This window comes from Apodemus sylvaticus, chromosome 6, assembly GCF_947179515.1.
Source record: "Apodemus sylvaticus chromosome 6, mApoSyl1.1, whole genome shotgun sequence".
In the NCBI taxonomy this organism is placed as follows: domain Eukaryota; kingdom Metazoa; phylum Chordata; class Mammalia; order Rodentia; family Muridae; genus Apodemus; species Apodemus sylvaticus.
In genome coordinates this window covers 82,801,515-82,821,492 of record NC_067477.1, presented here as the reverse complement: position 1 = coordinate 82,821,492, position 19,978 = coordinate 82,801,515, and the positions used below count along the sequence as shown (strand labels likewise).

The 19,978-nt window shown below is 40.1% G+C and overlaps 1 protein-coding gene across 2 annotated transcripts in view; it reads left to right on the top strand.

Annotated features, from left to right (window-relative positions):
• Dock4 (dedicator of cytokinesis 4) overlaps positions 1-19,978 on the top strand; it is a 397,452-nt gene that overhangs the window by 207,524 nt on the left and 169,950 nt on the right. For both annotated transcript variants that reach the window (XM_052185914.1, XM_052185913.1), the window contains exon 8: positions 3,063-3,214. In XM_052185914.1, the coding sequence (XP_052041874.1) occupies positions 3,063-3,214 (152 nt within the window). The remainder of the gene's footprint in view (positions 1-3,062; positions 3,215-19,978) is intronic.

The following is a 19,978-nucleotide window of genomic DNA, read 5'->3' as shown; positions in this document are numbered from 1 at the left end:
GAGATATGTTTAGCAGTCCTCAAAAGTTGTGAACTATCAAGACATAAGAACATAATCATAACCTATTTAAATCCAAATCTGTTCCATATCTGGAAGAATAGTGGGTGAGTGGTAGACTTAAGTGCTAGAGAGTGTTATGCTGAAGGGTCTGTGTCATAGGCACAGAGCCCCAGAACCAGGCACGCAAGGTAGATTCCAGGAAATAATTAGTGACTTGTCAGATGCAACAATACATTTTTTTTCAGTCTGCCGTGATTTGTATCTCTCTGCATATGATCTCCATCAGTGACTCTCAACCCTCATTGCCCATTAGAGCCACCCAGGGAGCCTTTAAAACTACAGCTCATAAGACCCCTTCCTACCCCCCTAGAAATTCCCATTTAATTGTTCTGGGACAGACCTGGTGTAAGTATTTTTTAAAAGCTCTCTTGGTGACTCTAAAGTGCAGTCAAGGTTGAGAGCCGCCGCTCTAGATATATTACATTATTTGCATGAATAAGGAAGCTGAATTTTTCTCCCCATGTCAGTTCCTATTGCATGCCACCATTGGTGCTGGAAACTTTGTACTCTGCAAGGTCAAGAGCAGACACCTCCTTGAGGTCAGTTCTTTACAGGAGGCCTTTGAGTCTGTGGCCCCTGCTCTGGCCTTTGGTACCAATCATTTCTTTGGAGTAACTTGTGCTGTGCTACGCTTTTGACTATACCTTTGTAGAGACTTTTAAGTAACTCAGCAAGTAAGTTAGCAATTCTAAGGGGGGAAATTCTTCCTTTTGAATTAAAGAGATTAGTTTTATGAGCATATGAAAGATTTTGAAAGCACAAAATAGAGCAAGCCTCACAGAAGCTTTTCTTTAAAAAAAAACTATCTATCTATCTATATATATATATATATATATATATATACATACATATAGTTCACTTTCACAGAGAGGCGTCCCATGTGCTTGACGAGTAGGGGCCATGGGTTACTTGTTTGTAATCTTCTTGCTTTAGATAGTGCAGAATAAAAGTTACATGCATATAAACTTTCTGATGATGTCATGTAATTGCATCTACAACTGTAAATTGTAAAAATCCCATTTGCCTTGAAAGTTGGCTAATCATCGGCAATTGTTGAATTCTATTTACAAGCCTTAAAAGGTAGCTTAATATAGAGATGTGGTTATGTGCCTTCACCCTAACAACCATTCACAGCCGTAGACTGAACCCTGGAGTTCAAATCCCTCATGCTAAAAGTATTCTGTGTTCCGTTATCCATCAGGAAGCTCATACAGGGTAACAGTAGGCAGTCTGGGGTAGGAATGTGACTATGCCATCCCTTCCCGCACCATCTCTCCTCTATACTGCCCAGGCTCTCTAGTCCATTCCCTGCCCCATTATTCTCCCGAGAGAGATCCAAGAGCTGAGTAGACTGGCAGCAGCTGGCAGCTGGGCCAATATGTGCAGGCCGAATAGAGATTTAGAAGCCTGTATACATTCGATTTTACATTGCCATGGTAGTCTCGCTGTCTTTTTGTTTTTCTGAAAGTATTTACCTACCAACCTCCAAAGGATAAGAAGGGGAAACAACCTGCATCCTCACTACAATCAGGTCCAGAAGTTCTGTCCTAAAGAGGCCACAATTCTTGCTCTTTCTATAGTGCTTTACTACAGGGACAGTTATCCAGGTATTCTGACTTCCCAGGTTCAAATCAAAACATCCTTTTGGGCGCTTTTACAATATAGATTTCTCCCTTTCATCTTGTGTGTGTGTGTGTGTGTGTGTGTGTGTGTGTCTATGTGTGTGTCTGTATGTGTGTGTGTCTGTGTATGTGTGTGTGTGTGTGTGTGTAGGTCTGTCTGTGAGCATCTGTGTGTATGAATGGATGGGTGTGTCTTTGTGTATGCACACACTATTTTTCCTGGCATTTTATCCCACTAGTTGGTACTGTTTGCATGAAGTGTGGCATGCTTCTGTGTTTGTTCACTGTTGCGTTCCCCGTGCTCAGCATGTAGTAGACACCTGACGGGGATTTATTAACTGGGCACTTGTTCTCATGGTCTCCTGCCTGTAGTGCCATAGGTGATTTCTTTCCTTCCTGGAATGTCTGCTTTTCAATTCTAGTTCTCCATCCCAAATCTGACAGTAGCTGAGTGCAGTGAGGACAAGACGAGAAGGGATACACTGGAGTTTCTTCCTAACTTACCTTCCTCATGGGCTCCTTGACCATTTCTCCATAGTGAGTTAGGAACATGTCCTTGCTTTAGTGGTCCAATAAGGCTTGTCATTGCCTCATTCCGAAAGTACCGAAGCTTTGGAGGTTAGTATAATTTTCAAAGTAAATTTTAAAAGTATGATCGATGAGAAGTTAGAGAAATGATCTTCAGCTTTCATTTATCAATGATCTGAAACTGTAATCTGAAGGGTTTTTTTTTGTTTTTGGGGGGTTATTTTATTGTTTTTTTATTGCTCTGAGTATTAAATATAAAGTCTTGTATACACTATGTTAAGCAAGTACTCTACCACTGGGCAACATTTCTAACATACATATATACATCTCTAACATACATATGTCTCTAACATACACATACACATACACATACACACACACATACACACAAGGGTAGGAGAGGGAAGAAGGAATGAGAAGGTCTTATCAAGTTTAGCGGGCTGGCCTTGAACTCTATAGGCAGATTGGTCTTAAACTTGAAATCTTCTTGCCTTCCCCTCCCAAGCCTCTGGAATTATAAGCAGCCCTACCAGGCCAGCTCTCTTGTCTGTTCTCTAGGGTGACTGGTTTGGTCTCATCCTGCAAGTTGATTAAGATCACAGAAATCCTTTGAACTTCCTCCTTCCTGAATCTATGCCCTGAGATTATATCTCCTTAGCATTAAAAATTTAAAGGAACTCTTATAGCAATAGCCTTGATGAAACTAGAAGAAAATTTGAAATTTAGATTAGATACTGAATCTAGCATTAAAAAAAATGTACTATAGGCAGTCCCCTGCACTCAAGGCATCATGCCATTGTCTTCTTCAGTCCATGCTGATGTGTTTTTCCTGGTGGGGTGGGTGTCACTCAGATGGAACATCGACATCGGAAGAAGGACACGCCCGTGCAGGCCAGCAGTCACCACCTCTTTGTCCAGATGAAGAGCCTCATGTGTTCCAACCTGGGAGAGGAGCTGGAGGTCATCTTCTCGCTCTTTGACAGTAAAGAGAATCGCCCAATCAGGTAATGGCATGTGGACACAGGACTTGAGTTTCTTGTTGTAACTATGGTTGGTTTGCATATTAAATGCTTTCATATACATTTTTTAACATACTAGCCTCAGTTCATAATATAAAACTCTGAGTTCCTCATTTACCTACCCTCCAGATGTTTTCATTAAGGTTGGATAGATTTGAGGATTCCTGAGAAATCAAAAGATCTATAGAATCCTATGTGGCCTTGGTAACAAGCTTGTTTTTGTTTGTTGCTTTGTGGTGTTAGTGCCAAGAAGATAACATTTCTTTAGAGTATAATCTTTACTTATGGAAATCAGCATGTTTTGTCTTTCAGTTTTCAGTAAATAGTAGCATTGGTTTTCCTGTGTCTGGATCCGTGGTACTAAGAAAGAACTTTGCAGACCCTCCTGTTGAAGCGGCAGAGCTGTGAAATAGCACAAGCTTTGTGCTTCTGTCAGGCGCTCTGACTCTTACCCATCATGGTTTTCTGTGGCAAGCTTTTCAGGATAAGTTTTTGAGTTTTCTGGGATCTTAGGAATCAAGTCCCAGGCCTTGTGCCTTCTAAGTGACTCCCTATCGCTGAATGTTATCCCTAGACCAGACTTGTAATGGTTACAAAAAGACTTAGAGTGGATGCTTTGTGTACCCAGCCAAGTGTTTGAACTCTTCCTGAGACTTTAAGAGAACTATATTTACTTTGAATGGAAGCATAAAGTACTTTATGTTTTAAATGAACGTTTCACATTTAAATTATGAATTAGGATAGGATTACTTGCGTCACACATAATGATCCATTTGTACAGTGCTTTTAAAGTACTTAATAAAATAAATAGCAAGACTCTTAAGCAACTCTCAGCCGCGCACACACACTGATTCATAAACGTAACAATCTACGAGTATTTCCCTCTTTTTCTGGGAAATATGTGTGAAGTTTTTATTTTAATGCACTTGTAACAATAACACATGATGGATAACTTTAATGAAATAGGTTTTTTTGTTTGTTTGTTTGTTTGTTTTGGTTTTGGTTTTGGTTTTGGTTTTTTTTTTTTGTTTTGTTTTGTTTGGCTTTTTGGATTTGGTTTTTTCAAGACAGGGTTTCTCTGTATAGCCTTGGCTGTCCTGGAACTCACACTGTAGACCAGACTAGCCTCGAACTCAGAAATCTGCCTGCCTCTGCCTCCCAGAGTACTGTGATTACAGGCATGCGCCACCACCGCCTGGCTATGAATTCATTTTTATGTACTAAGAAGTGTAACTTTTATTTCTTGGTAGTGGACCATGCCTATGAAATGCAGAAGGTGGTGTTTTAGTGAAGTAAGGCTATATGAAGTGTGGGAGTAACAATGATAATATGCTTCCAGAATCAACTAGAAACACGATTGGCGGAAATGAATTAGTGTCCTTAAAGGACATTTCTAATTCACAAATCAGTTCCCAAAGAGAAGAAAAAGGCTTAAAATACTGGCCTGGTACAGCTCTACACTTAATGCCTCTGAATGATTCTAAGCGATAACGCCTGATTTTCTTTGTTCTTTATTTTTTTCTTTTAGAGACAAGGTCTCACTGTGTCGCCTCAGCTATCCCAGAACTCTTAATGTAGACCAGGCTGCCACTGAGCTCTCAGAGATCTGCCTGCTTCTTCCTCCTCCTCAGTGCTATGAATAAAGATCTGTGCCACCACACCTGGTTTGGCATTGTCATTTTCTATTGAAATGTTTTTGATTCACCCGTAGTTTTATGTAATCTTGAAAGCTTTGGATGAATGATGTATTCTCATATATGTTTTTAATAAGCAGTACCAGATGTGAAAGAGCTCTTCTGCTTGTTTCTATTAATCTGAAATTCTGAAAAATAAATTCTCATATTTTTCAAAAATGCTGCAACTGAGTTCACAGAACAGTTCAGTGATTTTTATATTAGGATTAATAGAATGGTAACTGATGCAAAATTATCAATATGATTAACAGTTAACATAGTCAATATAACACCATTATATTTTTTATCATAGTTACCATGCTATAAAGATGTACTTAGAAAGATGATGTTAATTTATAACATTAACATCATTAAATTAACACTGATTTAATATTAGCTTCTTTTGAAGTTTCTCTTGCTGAAAACAGTTTCAAATTTTCTAAAACATTCCATTTAGGAGTCCATATTTAACATTCCTTGTGATTGGTTCCTATTCTCTTTGTGAAAATAGGAAAATAGCCTGTGCTTAAGATTCCCAGTAACGGTGCATTGCTGGTATCCAGTGTAGGCCCTAAAGCGCCTTCTCCAGGCCTGCAGTGTCTCTGGGGTAAGGGTTCGTTTGCACCCTTGCAGCCCTCATCCTCAGCCCCCTCATTTTCTGTAATGACAGGAGGAGTCGAGCAGGAATCCCTCCCTACTCTGCTTCCTGATTGGGCCACATGTCTCCCATCTCTCAAACTCAAATACTAGGTATTTGAACAGAGTTGGGTTTGATTGTTTTACTTTCCTGAGGCTGACAACACAGACAGCCTAGTGATCAAACTGCCAGTAATGCAGAGCTGTTTGTCCCCTCCTGAAGAGGCACAAGATGCAGACATCTTAATGCTGGCCTAATGGTGACACGGCAACTGTGACCTCTTGCCTTGTTTTTTTTTTTTCCCCTTTGGTCTTGGAACTCAGACCAGTTCTTGCTTCCTTTGTTTCGCGGTTGTGTCTTCTCAGAACTGCAGATGTACGTTTAGGGCCTTGTGAGAATCCTGGGTTTGTTTCTGTTGCTGTGATAAACAGCATGACCAAAAGCAGCGTAGGCTAGAAAGGACTTCTCTAGCTTTCGGGTGACAGTCCATCCCCAAAGGAAGCCAAAGCAAGGGTGGAAAAGGAAGCTGGAAATGGAGCAGAGAGCAGTAGCCACTGGCCCGCTCTTCTCTGGTTTGTTCAGTTCCTTTTCCAAAGCACCCAGGCCCTCCTGTCTTGAGATGGAGCAGTCCATAGCAAGCTGGGCTCTTCTATATCATTAGCATTTAAGAAAATGCCCTCTAGACTTGCCCACAGGCCAGTCTGACAGAGACAGTTCCTCAATGGAGCTTTCCTCTTCCCAGGTGACTCTAGTTTTGTCAACTTGACAAAAACAATCAGCACAATGAGTTTCTATCACCGGGCATTTTAATGTCCTCATTTATTATCATCGATAATACTAATACTGAAACCAGCATGAGACTCCAGAAGTAATGCAGTCTACAGAAATTGGTTTCTAAAATGGAATCCTTTGAGAGGATTCTTTTAAAACATTTTTCGTTTGTTTATTCATGGGGCATGCCATGGCCCATGTGGAGGTCAGAAAACAGCTGTGGAGTTTATGCACTCCTTTATCTTGTACCATGTGGGACCCTGGAAGATAGTCAGGATTTTGAGCTTAGCAGTGAGTTTCCTATTGAGCCCTAAGTCACCCCAAAGAATGTGATATGATTGTATATGTTTCTGCATGATATATGGGGTTGTTCACATGTCATGGCACATGTGCAAAGTCGGAGGACAGCTTTTTGAAATTAGCTGTCTCCTTCCTTGTTAACATATCTTCCAGGGGGTCACACTTGGGTCATTAGGTTTGTACAGCAAGTGTCCTTACTGCTGACCAATCTCAGCAACTCCTCTCAGAGGTCCTGAAGGTATGTGAGGCAGTGTCAGCTGCTCATCTCTTCCGAAGATGAAAAGCTTAGATTCTGACCTCACAGGTATCCAGTGTGAAGGGAGCCAGCATGTCGTATTAGCCTCCTAGTTCATCTACCAAAAATGTGAAGTGCAGAACATCCCCTAAGTAACAACCAAGGCAGATGGTTTTGAGTTTTTAAGTCCCTAAATCACTATTTGACTGAAGCTTTGTTTAAAAAACTTGGATTTGGGTTTTTAAGCAATTATTGAATCTGCCTGAAGATGGCCTAGGAGATTGGGACTCTGATCATGATATGGACCCTCCTTCATGTAAAGCTCTGAAAGGAGGGAGGCGTGTTCTGATCGCATCTGGTTAGCATATGCCTACCTTATGTCATCTTTCAAGTTGTCTGTCCTCGGCCACTTGGACAGTGCACCAGCCCATAGAGCCTAGAGATCATTGAAAATTACAGACCATTCATTGAAGTCCGATACAATTTTCACATAACTTCCTTCTATGAAATATTATTTGTTCAAAAAAGGGAGTTTGCCGCATTGTTTCACATAAGCAAAACATTTTTAGAGAGCATTTATCTGGCTGGAAGTTTGATTTCCTCATTCCACAAGGAATAGCTGGGTAAGGCAGGGAAGGAGAGTGCCCTCTGCATCTTTTATAATATTCGTGGGAGCAAACACCTATACAATGCTTTTTATATATCAAACACTATTCTAAGTTCTTTTAAAAATATTTCCTGACTTCTCTTTTGCAGCTACCCTATGAGTTACATATTGCTGACATTCCTTTGTTTGTAGATGATGCAACCTAGAGACCTTGCCCAAAGTCAAGTGAAGCTGGTACTTTAACAGGGTAGGCTATATAGGAATCAATATTTCCTCTCCCTACTCCATATTCCTTATCTGTAATGTTCATAATGTGCTATATTCTTCCCCAGTCATTTTATGCTTACCATTAAATATTAAAGGGGTCTACATAAGGCTCATCCTCTTAAGATCTAGAATCGTAGAAACTTGAGCTTTGAAGATTGGACCGTAAGGATAGAGTAATGAGGAAGAGGGCACACTGAAGGAGGGGGGAAATCATTGATGGCCCCAGGCCCCTTAGGAGAGGAGCATCAGGAAATAGCTTTCCAGTGTGCAAAGGGGAGATTAGCCATGAGAAAGGAAGAGGCGAGGGTGTGGTTGTGAGCTGTGTGAGCCTTAGGATGGGCCTATGAATTGTAATTTTCCAGAGAAAGGGAACTGGCAGTCTATCCTACTGGGTCCCCTGTAGCTGGCACTTAAGAAATGACTCTTGCACCGTGTGGGATCCCAAGAGTCATAGTGTGGTGTCTACATCAATGTTCATCTTCCCATCATACACCGTGCTTCAACTGCACCAGAGTGTACATAGTTCTGTTCAGTGAACTTCACTCCCTGGCCAGCCAATCTACCTGAAATAGTCAACTTCAGTGAGAGACTCTGTTATATGTTTGATCGTGAGCCTTGACTTAGTGGTTGTTGTGTAACTTTCGTTCTTTTGTTTACTGGCATACTCTAAGTCCTTATTAATTAACATTGTAATTTTGTCTTGGGACTAATTCATTCCTTTACTTTTGACTCAGCTGAGAATTTGGCCTGAGTACCACCCGTTGGTCCCTGGCTGTGGCAAGGCTGCTCATAGCCACCAGCTGCTGGCATGGGCTTTGAAGTGAGAAATTAGCAGCAGCGTGTGCTTAATCCGAGTAATTGCATAGATGAAGTTTGCTTTCTGATGATTCCTTTTTCACGTACTTTTCTGAAGTTAGATTTTTTTTTCTACTATCATGTAGTTAAACTCATTTTTTTTGAAAGGTTTCATTTCCACAGAAACTTTCTTTTGCCTGCAATTACGCTTTATTCAGCCCCATTCTGTCATTTAAGGGAGAGAGAATACTGAACACAGTAGGTAGAATGCAGGCGGTTTAAAAATCCAGGTCCTTACTTAACTGTTAAATGGCTATGACTTTCTGTCTGTCGGGGAGAGACACACATCACCTGTGTCTTGTGCACCTTTTCAGTGTGGCTAACTGGCCACACTATGTAGTCAGAAAATCTGGGTAGAAATCCTGACTTTGCTGCATCAGCCTGGGCGTGTAACTGCACATCTCTCACAGCTGTTAACTGGTGGGACTTAATGAAGATAACAGTGCCTTCCTGGAGGGAAACACTGTTAACATTCCTTGAATGCCGCACAACTGCTTCCCACCTCCTTGAATGTTAAATGAATAGGATGTTGCTCAGTACCCGGGAGTTTATCAGTGGGACCTGGCTATGAGGAGGAGGATTTTTGAACCTAAAGAGGAAGTGTACATTACCCTAGCCAGATGTACGTGGTGGTTACCCTTGCATTCTTACAGAAATCACACATTCCAAGAAATCAGTGATGTTTTAGTTTTAATGTTGCAGTTACTTAAAGTTTAGCAAAAGGATAATAGGAAGGGCACATTACATTAACTAGGAGTACTCAAGAAACAGGATCAGAAGCCTGAAGGGGGGTTACATCCTGAATCACCACAGTGGGAACAGGAATAAGGAAGTTGGGAATCCTGTGTCCAGATGAGGAGAGTCTCACAAAATTGTTTTCATAGCTTCTGTTCAGAGGCAGACATAATAAGAGAGTTATTTGGCTCATCTTAGGAAAAAGTGATACTTCTTTTGTCTGTACACAGTGCTATGTCATAAGGTAAATAGAGCCTTTAAAGGTTTTAATTCCCAGTGTTTGTGCTAGTAGATGTCTTGTTTGATACATTACTTGAAGTTTACCGTGGCCTGATCATACAAGTTCACCATCTTCATTTTTACATAATTTAGGAATACTTAGCGTTTTGACTGTGACAGATTGTAGGCCTAGGTCTGTTTCTGTAATTTCATATTACAACACTCACTAAAATGTGTAAGCTTTCCAAACCAAAGAAAAGCAGTGTAAGGAAAACGGCCTAGCCAGACTAGCAAGGGGGCACAGAGCACAGAGTTAAAATAGGTAGAGGAGGCATTCAGAGCCCCTCCTTGAATTGTGGCAGTGACAGACAGCCGCTCTATCAGGCCCGGAGCATTTCCTGCTGTGTCTAGACATGTTGGCACAGATTCACTGTGGGTGTCTGTCCAGCAGTGACCTGCAGAGACCTTCCCTGGGGCCTCTTGTGGACAAGCCCAACTGCTTCCCACCTCCTTTTTCTCTGTCGTTTGATTGTTCCAGCAGGTGCGTGGGGATTGGTTGTTGGTTGTGTTCTCACCTCTGAATTAATCACACCTGTGGTTTGTCCCTCATTTGTTCACTCTTGTGTTACACGTGAAGAAAAATGGCCCACAAATACCGGTTGCCTTTAATAGTAGCGATTTTAAGGAAGCTGCTGCAGCAGAGGTGGGGCAGGAGGAGGTACAAATAGGAAGGACTGAGCCAGGAAAGGCTTTATTCAAATGTAGAACACACTGTGTATCAAAGAACTGTTCCTCTTTTTTATAGCATTTTATGATGAGAATGTAATGCCAATTATTTAACTTTAGTAAATGACTGGGAAAACTAGAGCTTTCGAAAACCGGAAGCTCACACAGAGCCTGAACTTGAATAGGATTCTCTTTTGCTTTGCCCTTATGCAGACAGCTTGTCTCTCTTAATTAGTGGAGTGTTTATTTTACAAGGTGAGTAGAAAGCCCTCTTCTCCTTGATCCTGCCCTCTAAGTCAGGAGCTGGTTGGTTAGTGAGCCTCCCCTTGCTAGTATCATGGTCTTCTCTATCTTTCTTCGTGAACACCCAGGTTGCTTCCTATAGGGCGTTCAGAATAATTTAGTTTTCCTGGAGCCTGTATGTGATAAGCCTCTATCACACATAGCAAGCACTTCACAAGGACTTCTTTGGTGTTCAGTGCCATTTATGTCGCATAAGGATTTAGCATTGACAAAGGAATTGTCAACGGAGTGCCTCTACTCTCTCTTCGCCTTCAGGTTCTCAGTACCTTGCAGAGTACTTGATACTCTGTGTGTGTGTGTGTGTGTGTGTGTGTGTGTAGTGATGCAGTAAGGGAAGCTTTTAAGTTTTGCTTTCCCGTTGAGGCAAAGCATTAAAAGATCATGCCATCAGTCCCTTAATCTTTGCTCTCATCCTTCCCCTCCAGGAGTGTGCTGGGATATGCTGCTTGCTAAGAGGGAGCCAGGGTGTGGCGTGCATCTGTAAGAGGTGCTTCATGTTACCTTGCAAACACGGTCATGCTGAAAATAAAAGTACATAAAAATCATCAGATAAAGGCCTGGCGTTGCCCCTGAGCAGTTGGAAGTCCTGGATTATAAACCGAGCAGGGAGGGCCTACGACATGGCAGTCAGGCATGCTCACTTCACACCATTGCTGTGCAGTTATTGACGCCTGAGCATCAGTGCATGTAGCCAGCAAATATGCTCCACCTAAGGCCAACCGCTCATCTAGAGAAGGCGTTCAAGAAACCACGTCCTCCCAGACCTCACATTCTACTTCCATTCAAAATGTTGAGAAATAAAAGGGTAGTTTCTACTGTTACGCCTTTATATAGTATGGTAGTCAAAAGGGTATTTATATAGAAGGGTATGGTAGTCAGTATGCATTTTGTTGGTGTGTTTGTTTTTTTGAGTTGTCTCACTATGGAGTCCTAGGTAGACTGGAGCTTGCTATATAGACTAGGCTGGCCTTGAACTCCTAATGATCTTCCTGCCTCTGTCTCTGCCTCCAGAGTACTGGGATTACAGCCAAGTGCCACCACAAAAAAATAAAAAGCTAACCCACAAAGAAAAAAATCCTCAGAACATCCTTTTGAGATTAAAAAAAGAAGTGAAAGATGTATTTATTGATACTGAGGGCTTGAATTACATAGGTTTTTTAATTTAATCATTCTGTTTTCATCTACACCTGCTTAACCTTAATTTTTCGTTTGTTTTTAAATGCTTACTTCACCCCAAAGTATATAGAGAGCTTTGGTTTACTTGTGTTTAACATTCCTTATTAAAAATGGTCTCCTAACAAAGAAATAGTATTTCACAAAGTCAAGATAACTCCCATGTATAGATCAGACTGATTTCGCCCTCGCAGAATGTCTAGGATACAGTGTTTGCAGTGATCAGATTCTGTGAACTCCCAGAATTAGCTTAAGACACTTCCCTCATGCAGCTGACGTGCTCCTCCCCATGTCTACTTCTGTGTCTTCTACTAAGAAGACACTCATTTTCCTATTCATCTTCTAACACATTCTCTGGAGAAAGACGCAAGCATGTGCTCTCCTCCCTAGCCCCATTAATTCTTAGTCAGAATTCAAAATACGTTTGGTGACACCATTTCTATACAGGTGTGATTATATATTTTAAAATTCATCTTACCCCACAATACCTTCATTATCTCCCCATCTCCTGTTTCTTTCTTGCTGGCTCCATGTTTCTCCTCAAGTAGTACCCTCAGTTGCTTTCGTTTCACACAGATTCCATATTCTCCTTCCCTCTTCTCTTAGTTTCTAGATTTTTGTTTCCTGACTAACACAGAGAGAGACATGCACACACTTGGACACATTTCTGTCCCCACTTACATTTCAGTTCTGCAAATGAGATAAACACTTGGTATTAATGTCTGAATCTGTCACTTTATTAACATAGCAATCTACCAATTCATCGAGACTGGTTCTGTGTCTTTACTGTTGTGAGTAGTGCAGAAATGAACATGGATGTGCAATTTTCTCTAAGTTAAAGTCTGGTAGCAGTATGTCTATATCATGGTAGTTAACACTTTTAATGTTTTGAAGACCTTTATGCTGATTCCCATGGTGGCTTTACCAATTTACATTGCCCCCACCAGTGTATCTGGTGTCCTTCTTTCCGTGCATTCTTGCTAACATTGCTTGTCATTTCTTTCTTGGTGAGCTTTTCTGACTGATATGAGATAGCAACATAAAGCAATTTTAGTATATATTTTGCCAATGGCTAAAGGTGTTGAAGGAAATGTCATTTGAAAAGCTCTCTGTTCAGTTTGCCAGCCTACCTATTATTGTGTAATTTGGGGGTTTGTGATATATAGCTCTTTATGTACTCTAGATATCAGTCCCCTGATAAATGTATAGTTGACAAAGACTTTTTTCTCTTATTCTATAGGTCATATCTTTAGTCTGGTAATTGCTTCTTTGGCACTACTTAAATCTCACAAAATACCACTTGACAATTATGGTGTTGTTATGATGTTGAAATCCTTTTCAGAATATCTTTGATACATATTTCCTAGGTCATTTAATTATATAGCATTTATCCTTCTAAGAATTTTTAAGGATTTTGAAATTAGAGTCATTGTGATATGTCAGGCAGCCAGAACCACCACCACCACCACCACTACCACCACCACCATCATCATCATTTGTAACTGTTTCTTTAGTGTGGTGATTCTGCAGGTGGTATGAAACAGTAGACATGTGATTATCCCTTTAAGATAGTTGTATCCCTCTTATCATTAAAATTTGTTGTCTTAGAGAGTTTTGTTTCATTTTTATTATACAAAGAAAATAGCATAAGGTAGTTTTAGATTGTGCAAAGATGTAAAATTTTGACTGATTTTGATAGTCAAAATTTGTAATGATCTTAGCTATACTTTAAAATATGTATCTTCTCATGGGATATTCAGTTGAATCCTTTACCTGACAAAGCTGTCAGATGGTTTGGTCAGTCTCTGCATAGCAGGTATTTATACAGAATCTGGCCTTGGATATTAACAAAAAGAGTTGCTTTCTTAGGTAAGTGAATTGCTTTGCACAGTCTTTCTCCACGGGCTTCCTGTTTCCATTTCTTTTTCCTCAAAGGATCACATGATTGTAATGCTACTTCAGTTTTAAAATTAGTACACTAATGATCTTATCTAATAAGACTTTCAAAGAAATGGCATGTCATTAGTGTTGGCCTTGTGTTTAAGGAAGAAAAGGAGAACATCTTTGTCCATGAGATAGCTTTGAAGCCAGTTTGAGGATACTTAAGACAGCTATACAAAATACAAATTAGAATTAAGACATTGGCTTAGGGCTCCTTAATACACCTAGATCTTAATCACGGAGAAATGTTTTTAGCCACCTACCCTAATAAGTCAGGATCTCCTTGTTAGGAATTGGACATTGCACGAGAAAGTGGTAACCAGGAAGATGAGGGACTTCCAGATATTGTTAATGGGGTCTCTTCTCTTTCCAATGGACAGTCATTCTCTTGGGATACAATGTCTCCCCAGCCTTCATCTACTTATGAAAACCAGATCCCAGTGTCCAGAAGGCAACTCGGGGCTGCTTCCACACCTCCTGCCCACTTTTCTCAGTGACCTGAGGTGGCACTAGAATTACCTCAGCCTGTTATGAGGCTGTTTAAGCTTTTCCGTTTCAACTGTTTCCCAATGAAGAAAGGGATAGAGTTAAAGCACACTGCATGGTATTGGGCTGGAGAGAGGGACTTTTTTCTCAGCCATTTGTTACATACCCCTGTAACAGAAGACAAACTGAGGGGAGATGAAGATGATGGATGGATTGGCATACACCTTTAATTCACTTGGAGGCAGAAAGACATCAGGAACGTGAGGCCAATTGTGTTGTGCAGTTCTAGGACAGCAGGGCAATACAGTGTCTCAAAAATAATGTTGATGGAGGAGGAGAGGGAAAGGAAGGAGTTGGAAGAAGAGAAAGGGGAGAAAATTTAATCTATACATGGGAGATAGCCAGGGAATGAATAATTTTCTGAGGTGGTTTTGAATTTCAGTTTATACAACATCTTCACCAACAGTACATTTTAATAGAAGAGACTCAACAAAGGAAGGTATTGAGTTTCTAAGGGTCAACAATTTGTGGGAAGGCAAATAAATGGCCAAAGGCTAGTCGTTGATGTGGTACAACTGCCACTGACTCTAGGCCCATAAAGGCCTACTGTGGTCTTCACTGGTGAATACTGTCCTCTCAGGTAGAAGAGCAGGTGGGCTTCCTTTTGTCAGGGTCCTTTTAGGCAGCATGAGGAAGGACAGAACTTTCTATATTTCCTCCTTCATAACTCTTTATTGCAGCAAACTTTATGCCAGGTTGGAGTATTTTAGTATAGCATAGTCTCTTAGAAAACATTCTTAGAAGCATTTTGTACTGTTAGTGAAAAGCATTTGAGATACAGAGGAGAACCCGTTGAGACTTCCTAACCCTGGCATTTCATTGCATTCTAGATAGAGACTCTAATGCCCATTCTGCTGAGCACTGCTGTTGATGCCCGCATTGTTGACCATTGGCAGTAATGCCTGCACTGGTGGGCTCTGCCGTTGCCCATCTCAGAGCACCTACCACTTCATCCTCAGCTTCTGGGGCCTCACACCTCTGTCCTAGAGGATAAGTATTAACTATTATCCGAAACAGCATAGCTAGACTTAAGACATTAGGAATTTTCAAAGATGCTATGTTGAAGTTTGGTTTTGCTAGGGTTGGTTTGAATGACTATAAAAGATGAGTCCTTTGTTTTCCCTTATTTTCCCAATTAGCTCACGAAAATATGGCCCTTTAAATGTTTACTCCACTTTATTATTGCTAACTTTCAGGCTGTAAATAAGTTCCCAGTGGCAGAATTTTTAAAAAGTGTTCCTTGTAATTTTTTATAGATTAATTAACTCATGATCTTTTTCACCATTTGGTTCAGACCAGGATATTTATCACTCCCTGTATTTTGGATAAAATTCAAGTTGTGTGACTTTGACATGCATTAAATCCTCCGATCAATTTGCTTATTATGTGAGAGGTGACTTAGATTGATAATATGAATTCATGTTAGGAAATAGTAAATTGCCTTATAAAGTATAAATCTCTTTGAAATATAAGAATATATGTCATATAAAAATATCAAAATCCCTGGCATTCATCATTAGAATGTTTAATTTTCTTGTCTTTTGAATGGAACATTTTATGTAGGAATAGTATCCTGGGAGGGCCACTTAATACTATTTCTCAAGGGCCTTCTCAGAGCTGGGGTGGTGGCCTGTTGTACCTACAGCCTTTGTAACCAAAAGGATCATGATTCCGAGTAGTTGAAGAAAGTGGTGGAAGACAGGAACACAACTTTATTTATTTTCAAGTATTTTTAAGTTTTATTGATAGTCTTGAAGAGATTTATTCCTTGTAACACAGTCTTGCTCTTCTCTGTGGATTCTGGAATTAACCTGTTTTTAAAGACAGGGCACCACTGTGGATATGAGCCAAGACTCTTCAGTCAGATGCTGGATGTTAAGATTGCTTCATCCTTAACTGTCCATGAACCATTAGACAGCTTGTCCCATATCTCAGGCCCCAGCTCTCTCGTGCATCAGCCAGGGATGGTACTGCTTCCTACCCTGTAGAGCAGTTGTGGGAATTAAATGAGATCTTTGTAAGCTTAAATTATAGACTCTGGCACAAAGTACATAGTTTCCTTCATTACTTTTCTTCTGGCACCCTGCCATGGATGCTTATCTATATTCCTCTTTCATTCTCTCTTTTTTCCATATCATTTTTGAAGGTAGGTTATAAATAATAAATAAACATGATTTGTTCTTTATTTCCAAGGAAAGAATTAGTCAGTAGAATTTATAGTCATAATTTATAATGGCTCACATATAGAATTCAGGTGATTCTAAATTTCCCCAGTAGTGACGTTCTTCCTCGAGGAGAACACAGCGGCACATAATAAAGTCAAATAATGATTTTTTTTCTAAATTTATATCAATCCTTATTTCCCAGTGTTCCTGACATATTCTTTTGTTCACTCGTTTAAGATGAAAGCATTAGGAAACATCATATCACTGTAGGTGTTCTTATTATTGTCTCTATTTGAACTATGTTTACCTTTTAAATATGGTTGTCACACTACATTTTATTTGTCCCATTTGGTATAATAAAGATGTAAAATGTACATGGGGACAGGAGTAAGTGAAGTGATGTAGAATATCTAGAATTCAGAGCTACCATGCACTAATGAGGTGACTCTTGACAACTGGTCCTGAAGTACCATCAATTGAACTGTTGCTAGGAAATTCTGTATGCATTCCTTCTGTAAATGTACTTTTCAAGACATTTAGGAAAAGAGGAAATGTTGGAAAGGGATTAAAACTTCCAGCTATGTGAAAATTTTAGTTTGTTTTGTCTTAAGAAGGCTGCTTAGCTTGCCAGGCCTTGTGGTGGATGCTATTAATCCCAGCACTGGGAGGCAGAGGCAGGCACTGGAAGGCAGAGGCAGGTAGATCTCTGTGAATTTGTGGCCAGTCTGATTTACAAAGCAAGTTTTAGAACAGCCAGGGCAGTTACACAGAGAAACCATGTCTTGAAAAAACAATAAAAGCAAATAATCCAAGGGTTGTTTAGTCTAATCAAGGACTGCCACATCATTGGCAGAAGTGGAAGGCATACATGTTGCTAATTATTCTAGTTGCTCGTTTTTGTAACAAGTCAGACACACAAACTTTCTGAAGCAGAAAGGAATGGGAATTCCTTAACGAGGCATGCTCATTCCTAATAAGACGCTTACAAGTTTTCAAACTACTATCATTCTCCCACACATCCTAGAGAATTGTATTAGAAGCTTGCCTGAGATAGCATGGCAGAAATCCATTTGTGTGTGGCCAATAACCTTTATATGAGACTGTCTCGAGACTGTCAGATATGCTAGAGGGAACTGGCTTTGGCTTGTTTGGTTTCTATCCTGGCTCAGAAAACATATGTTATGATAATCTCTAAATGTGAGAGTAGGGAATTATAGTTCAAAGACTCTGAATTGCATTACTGAAGGCCATTTTTTTTTCTAAAACTATTTGCCAAGTAAGTAGTTGCTGTATCACTAAAGCTGAAAGGAAGCTCATTTTGTAAAACAGCACCATGTCATAAATGAATAGACTGTCTTTTATTGGACATGGAGATTTTCTGTCTGGTTTTTAATAAATTGCAAATGACTTATTGCTTCATAGTATCCATTTTGAACCTATTTTTATCTTCCCTCTAAGGCATGCTTAAGCTGAAGGATATGTTGCTGGCTTAGTATGTATTGATGTTCTTTCTGGAACAGGATATGATATAGTATAATACTTGCATAATCAGGATTCTGTCTAGACCGGTGTAATTAAATAGTGACAGAGCAAAAAGGATCTCTTTCTGAAACAGAATTCTTTAGAAGATCTTTATTTTATCCAAATACAGATATTGAGTGTTTTTTTAATAACAGTATTAAAGTTGAGGTTTTAATATATAAAAATGTCTGATTTTTGTGTATTAGTTTTATTGATTTTACAATAGATAAATCGTAAGGTAGTGTGGTATTTTCTCATGTGTTTCAGTGAAGACAAAGAGGAGATTCACAGAGAAGGCCATTTACCTTATGACATGAGACAGACTATCTGTGACACAGACCTGGGGAGGGCACTTGTACGGCTTGTGCTGTGTGCTCAGGTATTATAGTTAGTAACTGCACAGTAGTGATGGATCAGTGAGAAACTAAGCAACATCATCATTTAAACCTTAAGACTGCTTACGCCTTAGCAGTTTTGACTAAATAAAATCACATTCTTAAATCTTTGGTGAATTTTGTCTCTGTTTGATAGTTTTTCTATTTTAGTAGAATCCGTGTTCCTAGTCATATTTTCATTGAGAAAAAACAAACTAACTTGTCAGGGAACAAATTTCAACTAAGAACTCCTTTGCAGCCTGCTTAACCAAGATTAGTGCTTCCTTTGTTCTTGGTGGCGTGATAAAAGTTAGTTTGAAGCCTCCAGGTCCTGTCTGACATTAGTGCAGCGAGAATATAGTGGATACACAGACGGCTGTGCTTTGTTCTTTGTGGAGTTTTCAAGACAGGACTCATTATGTAGCCCAGGCTGTCCTCAAACTCATGGCAACCCTGTGACCTCAGCCTCACGAGTGCTCAACACCAAGGCTATCTCTTTCTCCTCATACTAAGGAACTCTTTGCACAATGTTTGTGTAGAACAGAACAATAATTTTACCGTAGTATTCAAATGCGGAGTGAAGATTTTCAACAAACAGTTCTTAGTTACTTGATTTTTAATCTTGGATAAACTTTTACTTTAGTTTGCCCATCAGCTACATAGGTAGCATAATAGTTATACTTCCTGAGGGCACGATGAGTGTCAAGTAATGCAGGCCAAATGACGATCAGTGCCTGTCCCATGATGATTTCTCAAGAGGACTGGCCAGTAATGTGACTATGTGAGCTGTCATTCCCTTGTGAGATAAACCTGCATATACTTCCTTTGATCATATCTTAAGTTAAAGATAATAGTGAATCTTCTTTCATCGTGGAGAGAGCTTATAGTCTTTTTGAAAGGAAACTATCCCAACTGAGGGTTGGAGAAGACTGAGTTCACATTGCTGTCTTCTTTCTTCCCAGCCTGAATTTGAGACTCCCATGGGGATTGTGGCTTCGGTTGAGACCTTGCAGCAATTCCTCTTCTTCCCATTCACGCTGTATCAGCCCCCTGCTCTGTCAAAGAAGCAGGGCTAAGAGGGATGGAAATGGCCTGGTAGAAATGTGTGTTGGTTGCCCTCTCATATGAGAGGTCAAGAATAGCCGTAGTCTGAGGGAATGATGAGGTTAGCCAGGCAGCTGAGTCTGTTAAGTGCCTCCATCTAGATTTATATCACACACGAGAACAGACGTGATGTAAGACCTTTATAACTTGAAACCCAGATCCTCCCATAGCGATCTGTACATGGTTCTCATTCTTTGCCTGGTAGTATTTGAATATTAGAACCGTTATTTAAGGCAAGGATATGGTGATGAATGTAATGTGCAGATGTAGTAGGTTCTGAGCCTTGTGCTAATGCCAAGCGCCACATTTCCCTGCTTCCCTCCTAGGCTAACCTTAACCTGTAGTAGCCAAGACCATATCATGTGATCATTTCATATTCAGTGGATATTGGTTTTGTGTTCTCTGCCTGGGGCAGCCAGTTATTTGATTCTTCCACCAGATATTGAAATTCAGTGGGGGGATTTAAGCCTGGAGATAGTGGATACCTTTATGTTTCTTGGGTAGACAATCATTGTGATGTTTGAATGTAAATAAGTGTTTCATGAATTACCTTGACTCTAGATGGCATCCACAAACATTTATGCCCTTAAATTACTG